The sequence below is a fragment of the Stomoxys calcitrans genome, chromosome 1 (genome assembly GCF_963082655.1).
Source record: "Stomoxys calcitrans chromosome 1, idStoCalc2.1, whole genome shotgun sequence".
In the NCBI taxonomy this organism is placed as follows: domain Eukaryota; kingdom Metazoa; phylum Arthropoda; class Insecta; order Diptera; family Muscidae; genus Stomoxys; species Stomoxys calcitrans.
Genome location: NC_081552.1, coordinates 14,521,736 through 14,545,747, shown reverse-complemented (window position 1 = coordinate 14,545,747; position 24,012 = coordinate 14,521,736). Strand labels below are relative to the sequence as shown.

The following is a 24,012-nucleotide window of genomic DNA, read 5'->3' as shown; positions in this document are numbered from 1 at the left end:
GTGATTATCCATATCCTCTTTGGTCTGCATCCAGACCTCCGCATTCATACCCTAAGCCGCTGCGTCCAGGTCTACCTTCATGATGCGCAGTACTTGTTCGGCGTATCTCATCACCGTCACCCACTTCCTCTCGTCCTCCAGCATCCTCTGGACAATTGTCCCAGGCGAAACGTCGCCAATCGCTGTTTCCAATTCCTTGCGTCTATCAACCCAGCGCTCGCAGTGGAAGAATATGTGAGACATCGTCTGCAACTTCTAGCTCCTCATAAATACACCTGCTTGAGGACCATTTGTCCATTCTACGCAGTTATTTCCGGAAGTAACCATGGCCTGTCAACAGCTGTCTGACGTGCTTCCCTTTTCTCCACATCCATACATCGGGTATTAGTCGTCGTAGTTTGCGCTCTGTACCTTCCGTGTCTCTTGCCGTGATGACTGCAGCGATGTCGTCAGCACATCCTTCTAGAAAGGTTGGCATTTCTGTTCGAAGTATTCCATCATAACTGGCAAAGATCCGACCCAAGCATGGATCCTTGCTTCGCTCCTGATGTGACCTCATATTCACTGCTTCAATTCTGAGAGTTATTGATAAGTACGCTGTCACGCCACGAACTTCCATTATTCTCCTTAGTTACGCCGGTATATTAAAGTTCTCTCTGAGCGGTTGGTGGACGTCAGACCATTGGGAGGACAATCGGCCTGGAGTAGTGGTTTTTCTGTCTCTGATAGCTCCGAACGTGGACATTATTGCCCAAAAGCCCCAAGGGTGCCAACTTGGAGCAGTTATCTTTGCCGAATATCTACATATTCGCCCTTCATGTTGATCCCGAGGGTGCCTTTGCAAGCTGTGATGTCCACGATATCGTATCAATAGAACCTACATTAGTGGTTACGAGGTACAGAGCGTTCTCTAAGCCTTGTCAGGCGTTCAGCGGTACGGAGGCAGCTGTGGAATTTGCCGGAAAACCATTTCGTGACACACTCCCTCCTACTCAGGTCACAGAATACCACAGCCGTCACTACGTAGCATCGTATTCATTAATGGTCGCTATATGGTGTGAAGTTTTCATCCATGTTGAATTTTTCCACGAAGTAGTGTCGCTATCTGTTCGATCTAATGGGTCACTTCTTTAATGGAAGACTCGTGGAGAAATTTGTATTTGATTACTACCGGATTCAGTTGTGCCTCAACAACAATGCTGCTTGCTTGAAGTTAACATCGTGATTTCATTCGTCATAGGCATTTTTCTAGTGTCCCAAGAAAGTAAAAAGAAGGAGAAGCCGTTATACAAATTTTCAGCCAAATCGGATAATAATGACGCCCTCTAGAGGCTCAAGAAATCAAGATCCAAGATCGGTTTATATGACAACTATATCAGTTATGTATTGTAGTTATGGACCGATTTGAGCCATACTTAACACAGTTGTTGGAAGTCATAACAAAACACGTCATGCCAAATTTCGGCCAAATCAGATGGGAATTGCACCCTCTAGAGAGTCAAGATCCAAGATCGGTTTATATGACAGCTATATCAGGTTATGAACCGATTTGAACTATACTTAGCACAGTTCTTGGAAGTCATAACGAAACAAGTCATGCTAAATTTGAGCCAAATCGTATAGGAAGAGCGTACCGGCGGATGTATTGGAGAAATGCAGGGCAGACATTACTGCCATACAGGAAGTGCGATGGCTCGGGAAGGGCTCTACAACAATACCGAGAGGTGTCGTTCTATATTATAGCTGTCATAAAACGAGGCATGAATTTGGCTGTGGATTTATGGTAAGTCGGAGACTGAAACACCTTGTCTCCAGGTTTACTCTAAAATAGGGAAGGAAAATATCTTTGGCCCAACAGTCGGAAATTTTTGCCTACACGAAGAAACGTCCGCTAATGGATTCAGGCTAATAGACTTCCCCGCGTCAAAGAACATGGTGGGTAGCAGCATCAGATTCCACGTCGATATTATGGGTCGGTCACTGGAAGAAGCAATTGCAGCCTTTGAAAGAATCGAAAAAGAATCAATGAACATGGGTTTGGCAGTAAATGGAGATAAGACAAAGTGGATGATATTAATTCACACAAAGCCCTGTAAACCCGAGCAGATATAGAAAATTGAAAAAAGTTGGGAACTACAACATTGAGGTAGTCAGCAACTTTATCTACCCCAGCACCGCCGCAACCGAAACAAATGTATCAGTTTTGAAATAAAACGAAGCATACTATTGGCTAACAGATTTTTTTTTTTTGGATTGAGCAGCTGAGGAGTAAAGCCACCTCTCGACAGACGAAAATTACACTATACAAGACCCTGATACTACCCGACTCCAAAACATGGGTATTTGCGATAGCAGATGAGGCAGTACTTGGAGTGTTTGAGAGAGAAATCTTTCGTAAAATATATGATTCGGTTTGCGTTAATTAAGAATATAGGCGTCGTATGAACCACGAGCTATACGAACTGTATGACAACAATAGCATAGTTAAATGCATCAAAATACAACGGTCGCGTTGACTATGTCATGTTATCAGAACGGATGAAGAAGCCCCAACAAGGAAGTCTTTTGAAGGCGATCACGGTGGTACACGCAAACCGGGACGACCAAGAGTCCGATGGAAAGATCAAGTAGTGGAAGGCACCTCAAACTTGGTGTCAGAGATTTTTGAAGGAGCGCAGAAGATCGAGGTGCTTGTTCGACCAATGGGACAAATGTCCTGTCATGGCGAATATAAGTAAGTAAAAATTAAATTCGCAAGGACAGTACAAATTTATGGTTAAAAAATGTACTGTACCCTGCGCCAATTCAGTGGCTGTGTGACCTGATTCGAGGTGTAGTGTTTTCGATTCTTACGGTAGAATTTAGTTTGTCGCTTCTTTGGTATGACAATCGACAAATGTTGTCTAAGTGAGTCATATTTCAGATTGTCACTATAGCCCTATTTTGGTTAGGTTGACAAAAGGTTGCGGTTTTAAATACGCCCCATAGCAGTTAAGACATATACTTAGCAAGTTGCTCGTTTGCTGTATACTATAAGTAATGAAAAGTTACCTCGAAAAAACCCCGGATCCTCTTAGGATTTTTATCATCCTTATGGTCCTACAATCAAACCAAGATTACGCAGCCGACACCAACGTCTCGCACTCGACCTCGAATCTTATATATCCTCCACCATGGATCACATTGGTCGAGTACTTTTCCCGGCAACTGTTCTTAGGCAAAACAGAATATAAGAAAACATTTGCTCTGCTATTAGAGCGATATCAAGATATGGTCCGGTTTGGACCACAATTAAATTATATGTTGTAGACCTGTGTAAAATGTCAGCCAATTCGAATAAGAATTGTGCCCTTTGGGGGCTCAAGAAGTAAAAAGAGAGATCGATTTATATGGGAGCTGTATCGGGCTATAGACCGATTCAGACCATAATAAACACGTATGTTGATGGTCATGAGAGAATCCGTCGTACAAAATTTCAAGAAGTCAAGATCCCAGATCGGTTTATATGACAGCTATATCAGGTTATGAACCGATTTGAACCTTATTTGACACAGTTGTTGAAAGTAAGAATAAAATACGTCATGCAAAATTTCAGCCAAATCGGATAGGAATGGCGCCTTCTAGAAGCCCAAGAAGTCAAGTCCCCATATCTGTTTATATGACATCTATATCAGGTTATGAACCGATTTGAACCATACTTGGCACAGTTGTTGGATATCATAACAAAATACTATGTGCCAAAATTCATTCAAATCGGATAAGAATTGCGCCCTCTAGAGGCTCAAGAAGTCAAGACCCCAGATCGGTTTATATGACAGCTATATCAGGTTATGGACAGATTTGAATCATACTTGGCATGGTTATTAGATATCATAACAAAACACGTTTTGTAAAATTTCATTTCAATCGGATAAGAATTGCGCACTCTAGAGGCTCAAGATATGGCAGCTATATCAAAACATGGACTGATATGGTCCATTTACAATACCTACCGACCTACACTAATAAGAAGTATTTGTGTAAAATTTCTAGCGGCCAGCTTTACTCCTTAGCTTATAAAATGCTTAGTATTTGTTCAATCTTGCTGAAATTTGGAACAAGGAGTTTTATTATACCTATCCACAACTGTGCCGAATATGGATCAGATCGCTCCAATTTTTGGTGTAGGTCCCATACAAATGACCCCCGATTTTTGGTATTTTTGCTCTGGAAACCACAATTTTTCTGAAACATTTTCTCACCCGTACCCATATAAGGATACATTTGAAAAAAGAGATTTTTACACCGAGTTATTAAAGTCTAGATGGTTGGAAAGGAATGAAAATTTCCCTTAAAATAAGGCGTATTGCGTAAATAAGGTGGCCGGTATTCATGTGTAATGGTGACGGCAACAAAAAAATTTGAAAAATTCGACTTCTTTTAAGAATGGACTTTTATGTTGCCGATTATACAAAATCGGATAGGATAGACATATTTTCATGATCTTTTTGTGTTTCGTAAAATGTGGCACTAATAGAAAATTGACTCTTTTCACTATTTAGGCTGCCACGACCTCATTTATGGTTCGGATTTGACGAGACATACCTTAAATTGTTGGGAACATTTGAAGCTTTTACTGAAAGCAAGAAAAAAGATTAAAAATCACCGTGGAACATTTTTCAATGTGAAACTTTCGAAATTTAGTACACAAATTGGTCACATTGGTCTTGAGATAATGGGGTGATATCAAAATTAGTCCAATCAGCGCTTAAAAAAATTTTTCTAAATTTTGCCATTTATAAACCGCCAAAAATATTAATATGATTCTTTTTTATTTTGCCCATGCATATACTGGTGCAATTTGTGTAAACTTCCAGTATATATTGGTTTGCTCAAAAAGTAATTGCGGATTTTTTAAAAGAAAGTAAATTCATTTTTAATAAAACTTAGAATGAACTTTAATCAAATATACTTTTTTTACACTTTTTTTCTAAAGCAAGCTAAAAGTAACAGCTGATAACTGACAGAAGAAAGAATGCAATTACAGAGTCACAAGCTGTGAAAAAATTTGTCAACGCCGACTAAATGAAAAATCCGCAATTACTTTTTGGGCAACCAATAGCTTTAAACTGGACGGTGTCATTAAGAAAACACTGAAAAACCAAGGCAAAATTTTGATATTTTGAAATTAAACTATTTATGCCTCCTAAATGGATTTCACCGTAGCCCAAAGGTCAACACGTCCGCCTATGACGCCGAACGCCTGGGTTCGAATCCTGGTGAAAACATCAGAAAATTTTTCAGCGGTGGCTATCCCCTCCTGGCGACATTTGTGAGGTACTATACCATTTGGTATGGAAGCCATGTAAAAACTTCTCCACAAAAAGGTGTCGCACTGCGATACGCCATTCGGACGCCGCTATAAAAAGGCGGTCTCTTTTCATTGAGCTTAAACTTGAATCGGATAGCACTCATTGATATGCGAGAAGTTTGCCCCTGTTCCTTAATAGAATGTTCATGGACAACTTTGCATACGTCCTCACCGGTATACGTATACGATGGCATGATTTGTCACTCAGGTTTTTTTTTAGATCTTTCTCTTTCTCCAGAGTCCTGAATCATGCAAATCGGCTCAGTAGATCACAGCCCCTTGAAGGTTGAATAAGTGGATAGATAGCTAGACACCATGTATCTCATCCTGTATTAAAGATATAGACCAGCAACGCTATTTACCTGAATGCCTATGTCCTCCTCTACAAATGTCTAGAATATTTTTTACCGCTCAGATCAACAGGTTTTACATTAGTAGCTAATTAACGATGGTTTATTGATGTATGCAGTAGATCGACGGTAATGGTTAGGTTAGGTTTTAGTGGCATTCTGCCTTCAGTCTCACTTAGAGGATTTTGTCCATTGTGATACCACAGGAACAGGAGAAGGAAGGTGCCTTCTTGTTCCTACCATTGAACCATCCAGATCGCTTTTGCGAATGTGCACATCCGCTAAATAAGAAATGAGAACCCAAAGATTTGAGAACCTAAAGTGAAACTCCTTCTGTCTGCCAGTGCGGGACACGCACACAGCATATGTTCTATAGTCTCTTCTTCTTCGACGTCCTCACAGCATTTGCAGAAGTCGTTACTTGCAACTTTCAGTCTGTCGGCATGTTTTCCGTTCAGACAGTGACGGATACAATGACCGAGATGTCTGTCCTAGACAGTGACAGCAAAGCGGTAGACGCATAATTTTGGAATGGTTACAACCCCCACTTTGTGATCATCTGTCATTTGTTGCCCCTCGGACCTGATCCTGCAGACTTAGCATATATATCGCTAGAGGCATACCCACAGATTCCAATTCCGCTGGAATGTGTAAGGTAGTTACTTGTCTCACAAGCTCGTCTGTTATACAATTCCCTGGGATACCTCTGTGGCACGGTACCCAGAATAGGTGTATTTTCAACTGTTCATCCACGACAGTCGAGGGCGGTTTTGGAGCTCAGAAATATCTTCCCCAGAGATTTAATGACTGCCTGGCTGTCGGAACGCCTTCTCAATGTGAACAGTCAACTTCAATTACCAGGGATGTCATAGTTCCAATAGGTTTTATCAGGGATAGTTGTACACCATCGAGGCGCAGTGGTTAACACGTCCGCCTATGACACCGAATGCCTGGGTTCAAATCCCGGCTTGAACATCGACAGAATTTTCAGCGCTAACCTAGCCACCGTGGTGCATAGGTTAGCGTCCCCGCCTATCGTGCCCAAGCGTCCGGGTTCAAATACTGCTGGCGAGAACACCTTAAAACATTTTTCAGCGGTGGTTATCCCCTCACAAAATGCTGGCGACATTTATGAGTATTTCAGCCGTGTACAACTTCTCAACCAAGAGGTGTCACTTTTCAGCGACACGCAGTTCGGACTCGGCATAAAACAGGAGGTCCCCTTATCATTGAGCCTAAATTTGAATCGCGCAACACTCAATTGATATTGTGAGAAGTTAGTTTCCCTCTAATTTGTTCCGCAATGGGATGTTTGGGAAACACTAAACTAAACACAGTTATCCCATTACTAAAGCTGACTACCTTTGTGAGGTATCCTGTCATCGTCGTTAGCAAAAAAATGGAGACCCCTTATTAATGAGCATAAACTTTAATCGGATCGTGCTAATTGATGTGAGAAAAGTATCCCCCGTTCCTTATCATCGAAAATTTAATAGTTAGTTAGTTGTACTGTACTTTTTATCAAAAGGAGGCTCAGGCAATGTGTAATCCATACTCCCTGGAACATCGCATCAACGATAACACAGTGTAAAAGCCGCATGACCAAATAGAAATATCCCTTAGCCTCACAGCAGTAACCGCAGCAGTTTGTATAGCCACAATGTCCAGAGGCATTAGGTGCAGCATGCCTCAGTCCCTCGTATCCGGCTGATTATTTAATAATAAGTGGACTTGAAGCGGCGTCCACAAAACCACAACACCTTATAGCATATAGTGCATGACGCGCAGTTTAAATCGCCAATTTTTTAAGAAAAGGCAAGAGAGCTTTTGTGAAAATTTGGTGCCTTTTTCCAAAATGTTGGTTTTGTAATTTAATTTTCTGTCCAGCAAAACACCCAGGTATTTTGCGTTTTCAACAATTATAGCAATTTCTTCCCCCAAGAAGACAGATGTAACCGTGGGTAATATCGGGCATTGTATCGAGGGTAACACAGTGTCCGTAGTCGAAACATGAGCAAAGAGAAAGGTCCATTAGCCTCACAGCAGTGGTCGCAGCAATTTGCCTAGCAACAATGTCCAGAAGCATTAGGTGCAGCATGCCTTAGTACGGCTGTGATGCACACACAAGCCATCTCTGGAATCGGGCTGGGTATTGAACAGCAGGTGGACCTTTGATATAGCATATTAGGTGGGAAAAGTGCAGTAAACACCAGGTGCATGACCCGCTGTTTAAATCCCCAACTTTTCCCAATGCGCTTCCAGCAAATAGAACATTTTCTTCCCCCAAGAATGTGGATAACTTGTATCTACTGCTGAAAAGAACAAATTACGTCTTAAACGGATTAAGATCACTTTCGGAAGCCTACTTCGTTGTCGAACTAAGAGCTTCCTAAAGTAAATCCGTAAGATTGTTGGGAAACTTTTTCCTAACCGAAATACCACGACATCAGTACCTTTTACACCTTTTCCTCCAGAGACAATAACAATTTGTTAATGGCTATATTGAAAAGTAGAGATATTCCTAGAGGTGTCCCTCTGCTAAACCATCTTTGTTAGTCTACAGATGCCAGGCCTTCAGTAATGAATCTTTTAGTAAGTAAATTATTAATAAATTTTTGTACGGTACTATTGATGCCTAGAAACTCCACGTCACACAGAGTTGCCTCTAAGTGTATTCGTTGGATAAAAATAGTTAAAGTTAACATAGAGGTCTAAAATTTTGCACAGAGGTATATATAATATAGAAAAAAGTGTTTTATGGTCTAAACCGGTCTATAACCAGATATAGCTCCCATATAAACCGATCTCTCGATTTAACTTCTTGAGCCTCCAGATGCCCAATTATTTTCCGATTTGTCTGAAATTTAGAATGATGACATTTGTTGAGAGAGTCTCAATAACTACCACAAGTATGATCTAAATCGGTCTATAAGCTTCTAAACTCCCATATAAACCGATCCTCCGATTTAACATATTGAGCTTCAAGAGGATGCAATTATTATATGATTTGGCTTGAAGGCGGCATCTCTGTATAGTGTGCCATATATAGGGAAGCCAGCCAGTAATAAGAGTTATAAATTTCCAGGCCGGCTTACAGGCTCTGTAATGAGCTCGACGGTAGTGAGCTACTTTAGAATTTTTGCAAATAAATCTCATTTAGACATTCCCAAATGACAAATTTGTGAATGACCCATCCCATTGTTGATAATCAGCGATGATATCCATTTTGGTATGTAGCTTTACGTCGTTAAATGTTTAGATGCTGTTGAATTATGAAAGTTAAGCTAAAATATATTTTTTATATAAAAAAAATTATTTCATTTTTTCTAGTTTAAATATTTTTCTATAAATACATAAATTTTTTGTAGCTTTTCCATGGTTTATTTCTAATGCATCAATTTGGCAGAAAAAGAATATTAAATCTGTCCAAAAGTAAAGTTATTTCACTTTTAAGAAGACTCAATATTTAATGGAGACTACTTTCATTAATAAAACATTTAGTCGATTGCAGCACCATTTATTGTTCTAGTTTGAATTTTTTTACCCAAAAGAAAACAAAAAAATAATTAATTAACAACAACTACCAACCAACCAACCATGTGAATGTATTGCACCAAATCAAACGTTTTGTATATGTTTCCTTTGCGTTCTTCTTCTTTTTTTCGTTTCCTTTTCTTGTTTTCTCCATTTATTTATTTATTTTTTTTGTATAAAATGTAACAAAATTCACAGCCGCCCACTGAAACTACCACTACCACCAATAATACCACCACCACCACCACCACTTCAGGTTCTGATATACAAGAACAAACGAGTAATCAATTAAATAATACCAATACCAATACAATTCCTCAGACACAATCCTATACGAATGCCATACAATCGCTGATCAACAATACAAACGTGCGAGTGAAAATCGCTGATTTAGGCAATGCCTGTTACGAGGTGAGTTTAAGAATGCAAAATACAAGAAAGTTGGTCAATGTATTTTTCTTTTCTCTCAGTACCATCATTTTACTGAAGATATTCAAACGCGACAATATCGTTCAATCGAAGTCCTTTTGGGAGCTCCTTACAATTATACAGCAGATATTTGGAGTACTGCTTGTTTGGCGTTTGAATTGGCCACTGGGGATTATTTATTTGATCCCCATGCTGGTGAGACCTATTCAAGAGATGAGGATCATTTGGCTCACATTGTTGAGTTATTGGGCACAATACCACCGTCGGTAATATTTCGGGGAAAGCATGGCGTAAAATATTTTACAAGTTATGGTAAGTAAAGAAAAGACGGTATTTAAAATAGTATTTTTTCCACGAAACTGAAACGTTCGGTAACTTCTTATTTTAAAAATTTTTCATGATTTATTTTTGAGACATAAACAATTCCAAACAAACCATACAAAGATGCCCTCCCACCTATCAAAAAAATTCAGACTTTCTTCCAGTTGCAATTTTATGATTAAAACCACTGGAAGAACTCATTAAATTTGTTGCAGTGCCATATGGCAACACCAGGGCGATCCGGGTTAATATCCTACACCATTACGTTGGTACGGGACCTCCCAAATTTTGGCTTTTTATGCCCTCCACCATAGGATGGGATTAGTTGGGATTGTAAATGGGCCATATCGGTCCATGTTTTGATATATTAGCTGCCATATAAACCAATCTTGTTCTTGACTTCTCGAGTCACTAGGGGGCGCAATTCTCACCCGATTTGGCTCAAATTTAGCACGAGGTGTTTTGTTATCATTTCCAATAACTGTGTTAAGTGTGGTTCAATTCGATTCATAAACTGATATAGCTGATATTGCGCCAGAGAGCGCAATTCCGATCCGATTTGGCTGAGATTTTGCACGACGTGTTACGTTATGATTTCCAACAACTGTGATAAGTATGGTTTAAATCGTGTATCTTGACTTCTTGAGCCACTATAGAGCGCAATTGTTATCCGATTTGGCAAGAAATTTAGCAAGAAGTGTTTTGTTATGACTTCCAACAGTTGTGACAAATATGGTTTCAATTGGTTCATAATCTGATATTGCTGTCATATAAACCGATCTGGGATCTTGACTTCTGGAGCGTCTAGATCCGATTTGGCTTAAATTTTGTACAACGACTCACATGACCTTCAAATACGTGTCAATTATGGTCTGAATCGGTCTATAGCCTGATAAAGCTCTCATATAAACCGATCTCCCTATTTTACTTCTTGAGCCCCTAAAGGGGGCAATTTTAACTCAAATTCTGGACCATCGAATATCATGCCAATTTTTTTCTTTAATCATATGTTTGCCTAAAAAGAGATACCGCAAACAGAACTAGACAAATGTGATCCGTGGTGAAGGGTATATATGATTCGGCCCGGCCGAACTTAGCACGCTTTTACTTGTTTTTATTTTATATTGAAAGGAAATGACTCATTGAAAGCTTTTCTACATCTGGGAAACCTACCGGAGCGATTGTGGGAGATGACATTGTCTGTCAAAATGCCTATACTATGCTGATATTAGAGGCGCGATGTGGATTAGCTGGTCGTTGTGGGATTATAGCAGGGCCCTGCTAACATGCAGGATGTGTGTCCCAGTTGTGAACTCGATTCACACGACGCACGTCACATGTTTAAATCCCCAGCCAGATCGTGCGTTGCGTGCAGACTCAGATCTCTCTGGACACACCCCACCTCAGTCACAGAGTTCCTGGGTCTGGATATTGAACAGAATCAAGCAGATGAAAATTAAAACACAAGACACTACTAAAACAACAACACTATTCGACTGTTGCAATGTTGATCAACATGTCACATAAAGTATGTAGTAGGAGAAGAAGGAGTGTGGTGTGCATGACATGGCCTGGCATCTGCCTCGCAACGCTGCTTTGTGCTTATGTGATTTTCAATTGCCTTGCGGTGCTGTCGGTCATCCGTGATAGTTGACGTGTTTGGTATTGAGTCCCTCTTGGAGCTGATGTACATTTCGTAGCTCGTGATAGCTTCCGTGTCCTGTTTAGTGTTTTGAATGTTGTCCCTGAGTAAGGACCTTTATGGGCATACTTTGAGACTTCAGTTCCAGCCTGACAATGGTAAGGACCCGTATGGGAGTAATGTTGTGGCTGTTCCACAACATTACAACATTTCTGGTAGAGCTGAACTCGGCAAGGAGTTTTAAATAGTATTCCGCTCCTAGCCAAGCAGGGGCATTGTACTGTGGGATAGAATCGAAACCGCTTGTTAAAAATATACCATTTGAAATTTAAATGGTTAGAGCTGAGGTCTTATAGTGATGCAAAATTTCAAGGCCTAAGGTTGCACGGGGGCCTCTTGTGGTACGAAGGCATTTGTGGTTCGATTTTCATGGACTGGTGACAAATTAAGTTAAGAGTTATGCAGTTTGGAATTCAAAAAATGTGAAAAGTAGTTTTTTTTTGCATAATTTGGGTAAACAAATATTTTTATTGATTAGTCTGTATTGGAGACAGTTGATTAAATACCTTGACTTTTTCTTTTTGTTCTGTAAAGAAGAAATACTGTATATGCGTTGTAAGTGAAGTTTGGACAAGATATGTCAATGTAAACTGCTAAAATATGTACATACTTTAAAATAGGCAATTATTTATTAAACAAGTAAAAGCGTGCTAAGTTCGGCCGGGCCGAATCCTATATACCCTACACCATGGATCGCATTTGTCAAGCTTTTTAAATGACTTTTTTAATATACATATGAGCAACATCAAGTTATTGACCGATATGGATCGTACTTGTCATGGCTGTTAGAAATCATAGAAAAATACCAATTTCAAAACTTGAGGCAAATCGAGTAAAAATTGCGCCCTTCAGTGGCTCAGAGTGTCTAATCAAGCAATCGGTTTATATGACAGCTATATCAGGTTATGAACCGATTTGAGGCATATTACAATAAGTCAATTGGAATAGGGGGAGATAGTATATCAGTTGATGATAATGCGGATTTGGATGCAATTAATGAAAGTTGTTTTAATATATCTCTACCAAGGCCCAGTATTAACTTTTATGGGAATGTATTAAGTAATATTGACAATGATGCAATATCATCGAATCAGCTTTTTGATTTCGGACACTTTGAACCATATGACATCATCGATGCCGTCAAATCAATTAAATCTAATGCTGTAGGATCTGATCTAATTGATCCTAAATTTTTAAAAATAATATTTCCCCATATTCTGCCTTACATTTGTTATTTCTTTAACAATATTATATTAAGGAGCTGCTATCCACAATCCTGGAAACAGGCAAGAGTAGTCCCGGTACCGAAAAATTAACAAGAATTTAGACCTATAGCCATACTTCCATATATTTCGAAGATATTTGAACACCTTTTGAACAAACATATTTCGCAACATATTGCGGATATCTCACTTTTAACCAACCTCCAATCAGGATTCCGGCCGAAGCACAGTTGCATTACAGCACTTTTAAAAGTTGTTGATGATATAAGAAGTAATATTGATGACAACAAAATCACTTTTCTGGTTCTTTTAGATCATTCTAAGGCGTTTGGCTCTGTCGACCCCAAAATTATCTGTCTTAAACTTAAACGTTTTTTTTAAATTTTCCGAATCTTGAACAAATCTGATTCATTCCTATCTTTCCAATCATAGCCAATCTGTATCAGTTGGAAATCATAATTCTAGATGCCTTCAGATTCACGAGGTGTCGATATTAGGCCCTCTCCTTTTTTCTTTATACAGCAATGACCTTCCCAAACAGTTGCAGAGTTGTAGTAAACATATGTATGCCGATGATGTTCAACTGTATATAAGCACGTCAGCTGAGAAAATAAATGATACCATAGATCGTCTGAATAACGACCTTAACATAACAATGCGAATGGCCTTCAATTGAATCCCTCGAAGTCAAAATGCATAGCCATATTAATATTGTAATTAATGGTTCTGCAACCGAAATGGTGACCTCAGCGAGTAATCTTGGCGTAGTTTTTGATGATAAATTATCATGGGCGAATCACACTAACTCGACAGTTGGCAAGACGTATGGTGTATTAAGGACCTTATATATGAGTCGCTCGTATACTCCCATAGAAATCAGAATGCTCTTGGCAAAAACATATATCCTGGCAAAATTTTTATATTCTTGTGAAATTTTTTCAAATCCACCATAAGATGGGGGGTATACTAATTTCGTCATTCTGTTTGTAACTACTCGAAATACTCGTCTGAGACCCCATAAAGTATATATATTCTTGATCGTCGCGACATTTTATGTCGATCTAGCCATGTCCGTCCGTCTGTCCGTCCGTCTGTCTGTCAAAAGCACGCTAACTTCCGAAGGAGTAAAGCTAGTCGCTTGAAATTTTGCACAAATACTTCTTATTAGTGTAGGTCGGTTGGTATTGTAAATGGGCCATATCGGTCCATGTTTTGATATAGCTGCCATATTAACCGATCTTGGGTCTTGACTTCTTGAGCCTCTAGAGTGCGCAATTATTATCCGATTTAAATTAAATTTTGCACGACGTGTTTTGTTATGATATCCAACAACTTTGCCAAGTAAGGTTTAAATCGGTCCATAACCTGATATAGCTGCCATAGAAACCTATCTTGGGTCTTGACTTCTTGCGCCTCTAGAGTGCGCAATTCTCATCCGATTGGAATGAAATTTTGCACGACGTGTTTTGTCATGATGTCCAATAACTGTGCCATGTATGGTTCAAATCGGTTCATAACCTGATATAGCTGCCATATAAACCGATCTGGGATATTGACTTCTTGAGCCTCTAGAGTGCGCAATTCTTATTCGATTGGAATGAAATTTTGCACGACGTGTTTTGTTATGATATCCAACAATTACGCCAAGTATGGTTCAAATCGGTCCATCACCTGATATAGCTGCCATATAAACCGATCTTGGGTCTTGATTTCTTGAGCCTCTAGAGTGCGCAATTCTTATCCGATTGGAATGAAATTTTACACGACGTGTTTTGTCATGATGTCCAACAACTGTGCCAAGTATGGTTCAAATCGGTTCATAACCTGATATAGCTGCCATATAAACCGATCTGGGATCTTGACTTCTTGAGCCTCTAGAGGTCGCAATTATTATCCGATTTGCCTGAAATTATGTACTACGTATCCTCTCATGACCATCAACATACGTGTTTATTATGATCTGAATCGGTCTGTAGCCCAATACAGCTCCCATATAAATCGATCTCTCTATTTTACTTCTTGAGCCCCCTAAGGGCGCAATTCTTATTCGAATGGGTTGACATTTTACACAGGAGAGTAAATCTTTTCTTATATCCTTTTTTGCCTAAGAAGAGATGCCGGGAAAAGAACTCGACAAATGCGATCTTGTCTTGGAGTCGAAAGATTCTAATATTTGGTGTTGCATAACTTGCCCTGCCAGGCTTGGGCACCCTTGCATCCTGACAGGTTTTCGCAGTGTATGCAAGTCCTAGGCACGCTGTGAAAATAGTTACCACATGGGGCGCCAGATAGTCTGCCTTCTCCTTTAGTTGCGCCGGAAATATTCCATCAGGTCCGGGTGACTTAAATGGTTTGAAGCTCCTCAAGGCTTCCTTAATCATAAATAATGTTATGATAACCATTTGATCAAGCTCATTATTTCAACATTCCGGTGTATCCGTGAGTCCCGTCGTAACCTGTGGAGAGTTCGTTTTTATGAAAAGCCTAAGCATGAGAGAAACTTTTTCATCTTGGCGGCGTCACTAACGCTAACGACCTGTTCGCGGAAAAGCTTCCAGGAGACATGTATAACCGCTCTGATCATATAATTGTATTTATTGAGCCATGTGTACTACACAACGCAATAAACTGCCCAATTTTTACGACGTGCTCTGTTATAAAGTCTACGAACCTGTTTCTCAATGTTGTGAATCTACCGGATCTTGCAGGGGTTTTCTTGGACTGATTTCCTTTCTCGAAGAAGACAACTATCTTCGAAAGACCCCACTATTGCAGTCGTAATCCTGTTGACATTGCCGTAATTGTCTTCTATGCCTGGACAATTATTGCGCAGTTTGTTTTCACCATATTGCGGATGCTTACTGGCCGTGATATTTTAAATATAATGTGGCGATGTTCTTTTACATCTAACCAGAAGTAGTTCAGTTTTGGGTTCTTACTTCTTTGTGTGAATTAGTGGATGAGAATATTTGCAAGTTATTAGGCTTTCTAAAGCGATGCACAGTGGGGCAGGAAATAAGTCTGCCATTTCTCAACGGATAAGGATTCGACCATTTAATGTGCGAGATATCTTTTATAATGTCAAAGAAATTCGACTTACAGCGGAGGTTAACCCCTCACCAAATGCCTGCAACATTTGTGACTATTTCAGCCATGTACAACTTCTCAACAAAGAGGTGTCACTTTTCAATTAAACGCCGTGCAGACTCGGCATAAAACAAGAGGTCCCCTTATCGTTGCGTTTACATTTAAATCGGACAGAACTCAATTGGTATTGTGAGAGGATAGTTAGTTTCCCTCCAATTTGTTGAGTAATGGGATGTTTGGGAAACACTAAACCACATTGAATACATTATGAATCGATTATCAATTTTTAACTGTTCGGATAGTTGATAGCAAAACTTGCATCATATGCTATGGTCGTTTCTTCAATTAAAAATTATGCGAGATACAAAACAAAAAATGTGAAAAAGGGAATTTTTGGCATTTTTGATCAAAAAAGGTAATTTCATTGTTTCGTCTTAATAACGAAAAGTTGGCCTAACGCTTTCAGTATGGCTTATTACACCGTAAAAAGGACTTAGCATGGATGCATTTTTAAATGCGATTTTTATAACTTGTGTTGACTCCAGTAGTAGATATGTGGAGTACAATATTGGAATTTAAAAAAAAAAAAACTTCGAATTCTCAAAACGCATAGCTGAAACCATATGTTTGTCGCCCCAGGATTTCCCTCAATATAAGCAAAAAATTTTATGGGCCATCCAGCGACTGAGGTCTTTACGACCATTTTACTGAAAAATGTCGATTTCATAAACATTTTTCCCCAGTATGGGCATTTTGGGTATTTTTGTCAAGAAATGTGGCCAAAATTTATACGTTTTTGTTGGACTAGAACGATATCTTTATAGTTATGGTTTTATGATAATCTCGATTTAAAATTTTGGTTTTCCCAAAAGTGCACATTTTAGTCGCATTTTGTGTTTTAGCTAAATAATCCGCCCAAAATTTTATATTTTCATTTCAGCTCAACCATTTTGTTGTAAAACAAGTCCTAACATTTCGAAAAATATATACCATAACCATACTATAGCATTATAAACACTCGACCTCATGTTTGGATACCAGTACTCTACTGAAAAATAGCTATCACTTATCTCATTAACGCCTACCATCGATTCCCTTATCTGATGAAATTTCCTAGTTCATATTTAGAATAGTATTTTCAAAATTTTCAATAGTTTAATTTTCTACAAAACAATTATTGACTTAGTATTTCATGACTATTTAGCACAGGAAAGTTCTTTTGAATGTCCATAACGTAAAAAATACCTCCAAACATAAATCGTCAAGTTCTTTGCTCGGTATCTCTGTAAAGGCAAACAAAGGATAATGGATAAAAATTGTTGTGCTATTGAAGATATATCAGGTTATGAACCGATTTTCTCAGAATTTGAGGACAAGAAAAACGGGACCTTTTATGCGATGACAATCGACCTCATTGAATTTTTTCATTCTTATATAACATTTTTTTTTATCATTTTTTTGCTAAGTCGTTACCAATGGGTACACCGTAGCGTATGATGTATGTCTTATTAAACAAATAATGAGTATACGATTCAATGCACCAACAACCATTTTTATACTTTTCACCATAGGATGGGGGGTATACTAATTTCGTCATTCTGTTTGTAACTACTCGAAATATTCGTCTGAGACCCCATAAAGTATATATATTCTTGATCGTCGCGACATTTTATGTCGATCTAGCCATGTCCTTCCGTCTGTCCGTCCGTCCGTCTGTCGAAAGCACGCTAACTTCCGAAGACGTAAAGCTAGCCGCTTGAAATTTTGCACAAATACTTCTTATTAGTGTAGGTCGGTTGGTATTGTAAATGGGCCATATCGGTCCATAACCTGATATAGCTGTCATATAAACCGATCTTGGGTCTTGACTTCTTGAGCCTCTAGAGTGCGCAATTCTTATCCGATTGGAATGAAATTTTGCACGACGTGTTTTGTTATGTTCAATTCGGTTCATAACCTGATATAGCTGCCATATAAACCGATTTGGGATTTTGACTGAAATTTTGTACGACGGATTCTCTCATGACCATCAACATACGTGTTTATTATGGTCTGAATCAGTCTATAGCCCGATATAGTTGCCATATAAATCGATCTCTCTATTTTACTTCTTGAGCCCCAAAAGGGCACAATTCTTATTCGAATTGGCTGACATTTTACACAGGTCTCCAACATATAATTTAATTGTGGTCCAAACCGGACCATATATTGATATCGCTCTAATAGCAGAACACATCTTTTCTTATTTCCTTTTTTGCCTAAGAAGAGATGCCGAGAAAAGAACTCCACAAATGCGATCCATGGTGGAGGGTATATAAGATTCGGCCCGGCCGAACTTAGCACGCTTTTATATGTTTTGGGTACCTTGTACGCGGGTACCACCTCGAAGTATTGCTTTGACATTCTAAGTTGATCTGCCAATGTCCGTCCGTCTGTCGAAATCGCTACAGCTTTCGAACAAATAAAGATATCCGCTTAAATTTTGCTCAGATATCGATTTGGATATAGCCCCCCTATAAACCGATCGCCAGTTTTGACTTCTTGAGCTCCTAGATTCCTCAATTTTCATCCGATTTGGCTGAAATCAAGAAACAAGAACTTGGGTTCTGACTCCTAACATCAGTGCCGAGTATGATCCGAATCCCATACAAACCGATCCCCGGATTTGAATTTTTGACCCCCAATTTGGCACAAGGACTTCCGTTCTGACTTCCAATATCAATGCCGAGTTTGATCCGTATCGGTCTATAAACTGATACACCCTCCATCAGAGATGATCCGTATGACAATATTTTAGGTTTTCAACTGTCAAAAAGTTGTGAACGTCGAAAGCGTCATATACTTGTATAAAACATATAAAAAGTACAACACGTCATAAACTTCGAAAAAGCCCTGCTACTTGTTTAGTTTCGACATCATATCGTACTTTCAGATTTGTTGTTGTTGATATTTAAATATTTCAAAATTTTAATTATGAAAAAAAAATGTTTTTGATGTTCTCGCCAGGATTCGAACTCGAATGTATTCTGTCACAACAGACCCAACATATGCACCATCGTACCCATATTTCTTAGGTGTGTTTTAGTTTAGGACTTCATGCGGATCACGGAGGCCCTGAATGACTCGCATGTGTCAGCATGTCCTAATGCCAAGCCAAGGAACAATCTAAGGAAGGACTGCAGAAAACTCTTCAACTTCAATCTATAAGGCTGAGCTAACAAAATATAAGGTCGAGCTGAGAAAGGCTCAGAACAAATCCTTGGTAGAATTCTGCAGCTCCGTGGAGGATACATCTGAGGCCTCTAGGCTAAGGAAGACACTGTCCTCGAGACCTATTACGGTGGGGTATATTCAGAAGGCTAAGAATGTATGGACAATGTCTAGTGAGGAAATACTAGAACTACTCATTGATATACATTTTTCGGGAAATTCTCCAACGGACAACGTGACTCCAGAAGAGGTTGTCACTGGTATGCATTCGTCGGAGATTATTAGGAAAATTGTGTCTGAGCCAAAAATCCTTTGGGCGATACGAAGTTTCGACTCCTTTAAGTCTCCAGACTCTGATGATGTATCACCGGTTGAATTACAAGATGTGTCTGATAAACTGGTTCCTTGGCTTAGGGAGATATACTCTGTTTGTATCAGCATGTCATATATACCTGGGGGATGGAGGGACACGAAGGTCATTTTCATTCCGAAAGCAGAAAAACCTTACCACACGAAGGCGAAAGATTTTGGTCCTATTAGTCTGTCATCCTTTATGCTGAAGACTCTTGAGAGGTTGATAGAAACACATCTTAGAGCAAAGATTCCTGGAGATCGCCTGTCGTAGCAGCAGCATGCATATAGTAACGGCAAATCCACTGAAATAGCCCTTCACGAGCTAGTCGGCTACATGCTACAATGGTAGCATTTCTTGACATTGAAGGTGCTTTCAATAATGTAAAAATGACATCAATTATGAAATAGTTGGAGTTTCTAAGCATCAACACTACCGTAAGAAAGTTTATTAATTGCATTACCGCAGGCTTGGGATCTGTGGATCTAAAAAGATGGGTCACCAGAGGAACACCTCAAGGAGGTATACTGTCTCCTCTACTTTGGAATATAGCCATTAACAATATATTATTTTCTCTGGAAGATAAAGGTGTTAAAGTGGTCGCGTATGCTGATGACGTGGCAATTGCGGTTAGGGGAAAATTTCCCAGCACTCTAAGAGATATACTTCAGGAAGCTCTACATGCAACAGCGAAGTGGGCTACCGAAAATGGTCTATGTATAAATCCGTGTAAGACAGAATTAGTTCTCTTCAGCAGGAAATACATGTTGCCTACAGATGACCTGTCTCCTTGGGAGGAGAGAACGTTCCATTTACAGAAAGAGCAAAATACCTGGGTGTTTTGCTGGACAGGAAATTGAACTTCAAATGCAACATTTTGGAAAGGGCAAGAAAGGCAATTATTGCCCTATACACCTGTAAGAGAGCCATTGGCAAAAGTTGGGGGCTTAGACAGCGCGTCATGCATTGGGTATATACTGCAATGGTCAGACCTATAATGCTATATGGTGTTGTGGTCTGGTGGTCGGCGCTACAAAAGTCCACCTACTGTTCAATACTCAACCGAATCCAAAAGACAGCTTGTTTGTGCATCACAGCCGTACTGAGAACTACACCATCTGATGCACTGAATTTAATGCTACATCTAATGCCTCTAGACATTGTTGCTAAACAAATTGCTGCGACCACTGCCGTGAGGCTAAGGGAGCTTTCTCATTGGTCAAGTGACGGCTACTGACATTGTGTTATCCATGATACAATATCCGATGTTCCAGGCTGTGTGGACTACACCCTACCTGAGCCGCTTTTTGATAAAAAGTACTATACCACTATTCCTGAGAGAACTGATTGGAACTACGATATGCCTGGTAATAGAAGTTACAACTAGACGACCAGGTGGGCTTGGGGTGTTCTCTTAAGATCTAGAACTGGTCATATCGAAAAGGTTACCCGATCACTGCAGTATGTATAAAGTGGAGATCTTTGCAATTAAGGAAGTGCTGGAATGGCAAAAATATAATGTCATAACGACGATTGGCATAAATATCTTCTCAGACAGCCGGGCAGCCCTTAAATCCCTGGAGAACGTATTTTAGAACTCTTAACCAGATGACTGAACAGTTCAAAATTCACCTTTAAATTCGCCATGTAATTTAAGTTTTCAGGACCAGGCCCGAAGGACAATGAATGACAGATGGTCACAAAGAGGGGGCTGTGAGCATTCCAAAACTATGTGGCCTAAGTTAGACTTAAAGAGGTCTACCGCTTTTTCACTGGCTAGAACAGTTGTCTCAGTCAATGTGTTCGCCATGACAGGTCACTGTCTAATCGGAAAACATGCAGACTGACTGAAAGTTGCCAGCAACGACTTTTGCAGAAGCTGTGAGAACATCGAAGAAGAAGAGATAATAGTACACCTACTGTGTGTGTGTTCCGCACTAGCAGTCAGAAGAAGCTCCACTTTAGGTTCTCATTTCTTTGAGAACCTGTCTGATTTAGCGGATTTGAACATTCGGAGGCCACCGCAGCGCAGAGGTTAGCATGTCCGCCTATGATGCCTAACGCCTGGGTTCGAAACCTTTCCCCTCCTAATGGTGACAACATTTGTAAGGTACGATGCCATGTAAAACTTTTCTCCAATAAGGTGTTGCACTGCGGCACGCCGTTCGGACTCGGCCATAAAAAGAGGCCCCTTATCATTGAGCTTAAACTTGAATCGGACTCAACTCATTGATAAGTGAGAAGTTTGCCCCTGTTCCTTAGTGGAATGTTCATGGGCAAAATTAGCATTTTGCATTTTTTGAGCCTTTTAAAGCGATCTGATTGGTTCAATGGTAGCAACTAGAAGGCATCTTCCTTCTTCTGTTCCTGTGCTATCACAATGGACGAAAATGTCTAAGTGAGTCTGATGGTAGACTGTCACTTAAACCTAACCTAAACCTAATCTAGTTTAGTACTTATAGTGCAAGTCACAATTAATCGTTCTTACTATTTATTGCAGGTTATCGATAACTTACCAGTACAACTTTCCACTGATATTTTATGCAAAACATCTGTCGCCTACTCGATAGGTTTAAAATAAACGACAACAATCAATTCACGAAAGTTTAAAATATTTCCTTACTATTTTTAACGCTGTCAAAAACTTGTATTTTTTGCTAGGTTTACGACATTTTCGACGTATGTATTATACGTCGGAAATGTATATCATATACGTCAAAGTTTTCGACAGGCCATCTCTGGCACCCATACAAACCGACTCCCGGATTTGACTTCTTGAGCCCTAGAAGCCCAAATTTTCACCTAATTTGGCTTGAAATGTACAACAACTTCTGCTATAACTTCCAGCACTTGTGCCAAGTATGATCTGAATCTGAATCTTCTTGAGCTTTAAGTAGCCTCAAATTTTAACCTAATTTGGCCTAAAATTTGACACAACGGCATTTGCTATGACTTTAAGCGTCCCCGTCAAGTATGATCCGAATCGGCTTATATTTTTATATAGGCCGTTATCGATTCCGCGATATGACTACTTGGGACCATAGCAGCCGTAACCAGTTTCCGATTTGATTGTAATAAAATATCAGTTGCTAAAGGCAAATTTTTAGCGGAATCCATGGTGGTGGGTACACAAGATTCCGCCGAGCCGAACTTAGCACGTTTTTACTTGTTTACAGTTGCCATTTTCTATAAATTTAACTAAAATTTGACTTTTTCTCTTCCATTCCTCTCCTTTCCCCATAAACTTTACAGGCGGTCTACGAAATATAACAAAACTAAAACCATGGAGCCTCATAAATGTGCTAATAGAGAAATACGATTGGGATCCTATAGAAGCTAAAAAATTCTCCGATTTCCTGTTACCAATGTTGGAGTATAATCCCGTTATAAGAGCATCAGCAGCAGAATGCCTCAATCATCCATGGCTGGAGGAGAAAGAAGAATTTGTTTAAGAATTTTTATATAATATTTTAAAAACGAAAGAAAAAACCGTTATGAATTTAAAAAAGAAAATGATCGAGTATTAACTGGAACAGAGATAAACTTACATACACATAAACATAGTTACAATACACCCCAAAGATACACATACACGAACATGACACCAAAAAAAAAATCATTAATTCAAAGACAGGAATAAATATAGGCATAGACATCCAACATAACTCAATAATGAAAACCAGAAAGACATACACATTAACAAAAGTACTACAATAGTTAGATGGAGGTTAACCTACAAAACATACATACATACAATATATAAGCGTTTGATAGCTTTGATAACTTCTAATAGCTCTTTTTTGTATTGATGAAGAATATGTTAATGATATCCACCCTCTAAAAAAAAGAAATCTCCGAAGACAACAGAAAACAAAAACCTCGTTAATTTAAATTACCTACATAAATGAAATATTATAGACAAAAAGAAACCATGCATATATATAAAATAACAAAAAAAACATGTCATATATAGAATGAATACGAAAAAACAGACCTTCATATAACATATATATATATATATATATATATATATATATATATATATATATATATATATATATATATATATATATATATATATATATATATATATATATATATATATATATATATATATATATATATATATATATATATATATATATATATATATATATATATATATATATATATATATATATATATATATATATATATATATTTATACCTAGTTACATAAGTGATCATTATGTTACTTTAAATATTTTTATATATTTTATTTTTTTTTTATTCCATTCTCTTTGTTGTAGTTTCTATATAAATCGAAAAGCCAAAGACGAGCGATTAAATACTTAATCAAGGGAAGGCTATATGTAACTAAATGTAAACTAAATTAAATCATTATTTTGCTCTAAAGATGTTTTGTTTTGTATCTTCAAACAAATTGATATTATAGAAAATTTAATTTTTTGTTT

The 24,012-nt window shown here is 38.7% G+C and overlaps 1 protein-coding gene across 4 annotated transcripts in view; it reads left to right on the top strand.

The window, feature by feature from the left end:
* The window catches only part of LOC106091568 (SRSF protein kinase 1), a 109,169-nt gene extending 85,622 nt beyond the window's left edge, over positions 1-23,547 (top strand). For 2 of the 4 annotated variants that reach the window (XM_059370865.1, XM_059370867.1), the window contains 3 exons: positions 9,556-9,645; positions 9,705-9,975; positions 22,811-23,547. In XM_059370865.1, the coding sequence (XP_059226848.1) occupies positions 9,556-9,645; positions 9,705-9,975; positions 22,811-23,010 (561 nt within the window). In that variant the 3' untranslated portion in view covers positions 23,011-23,547. Of the gene's footprint in view, positions 1-9,432; positions 9,646-9,704; positions 9,976-22,810 lie in introns of all 4 variants that reach the window. The other 2 variants (XM_059370864.1, XM_059370866.1) reach the window with 1 other exon arrangement.
* The last annotated feature ends 465 nt before the right edge of the window (positions 23,548-24,012 follow it).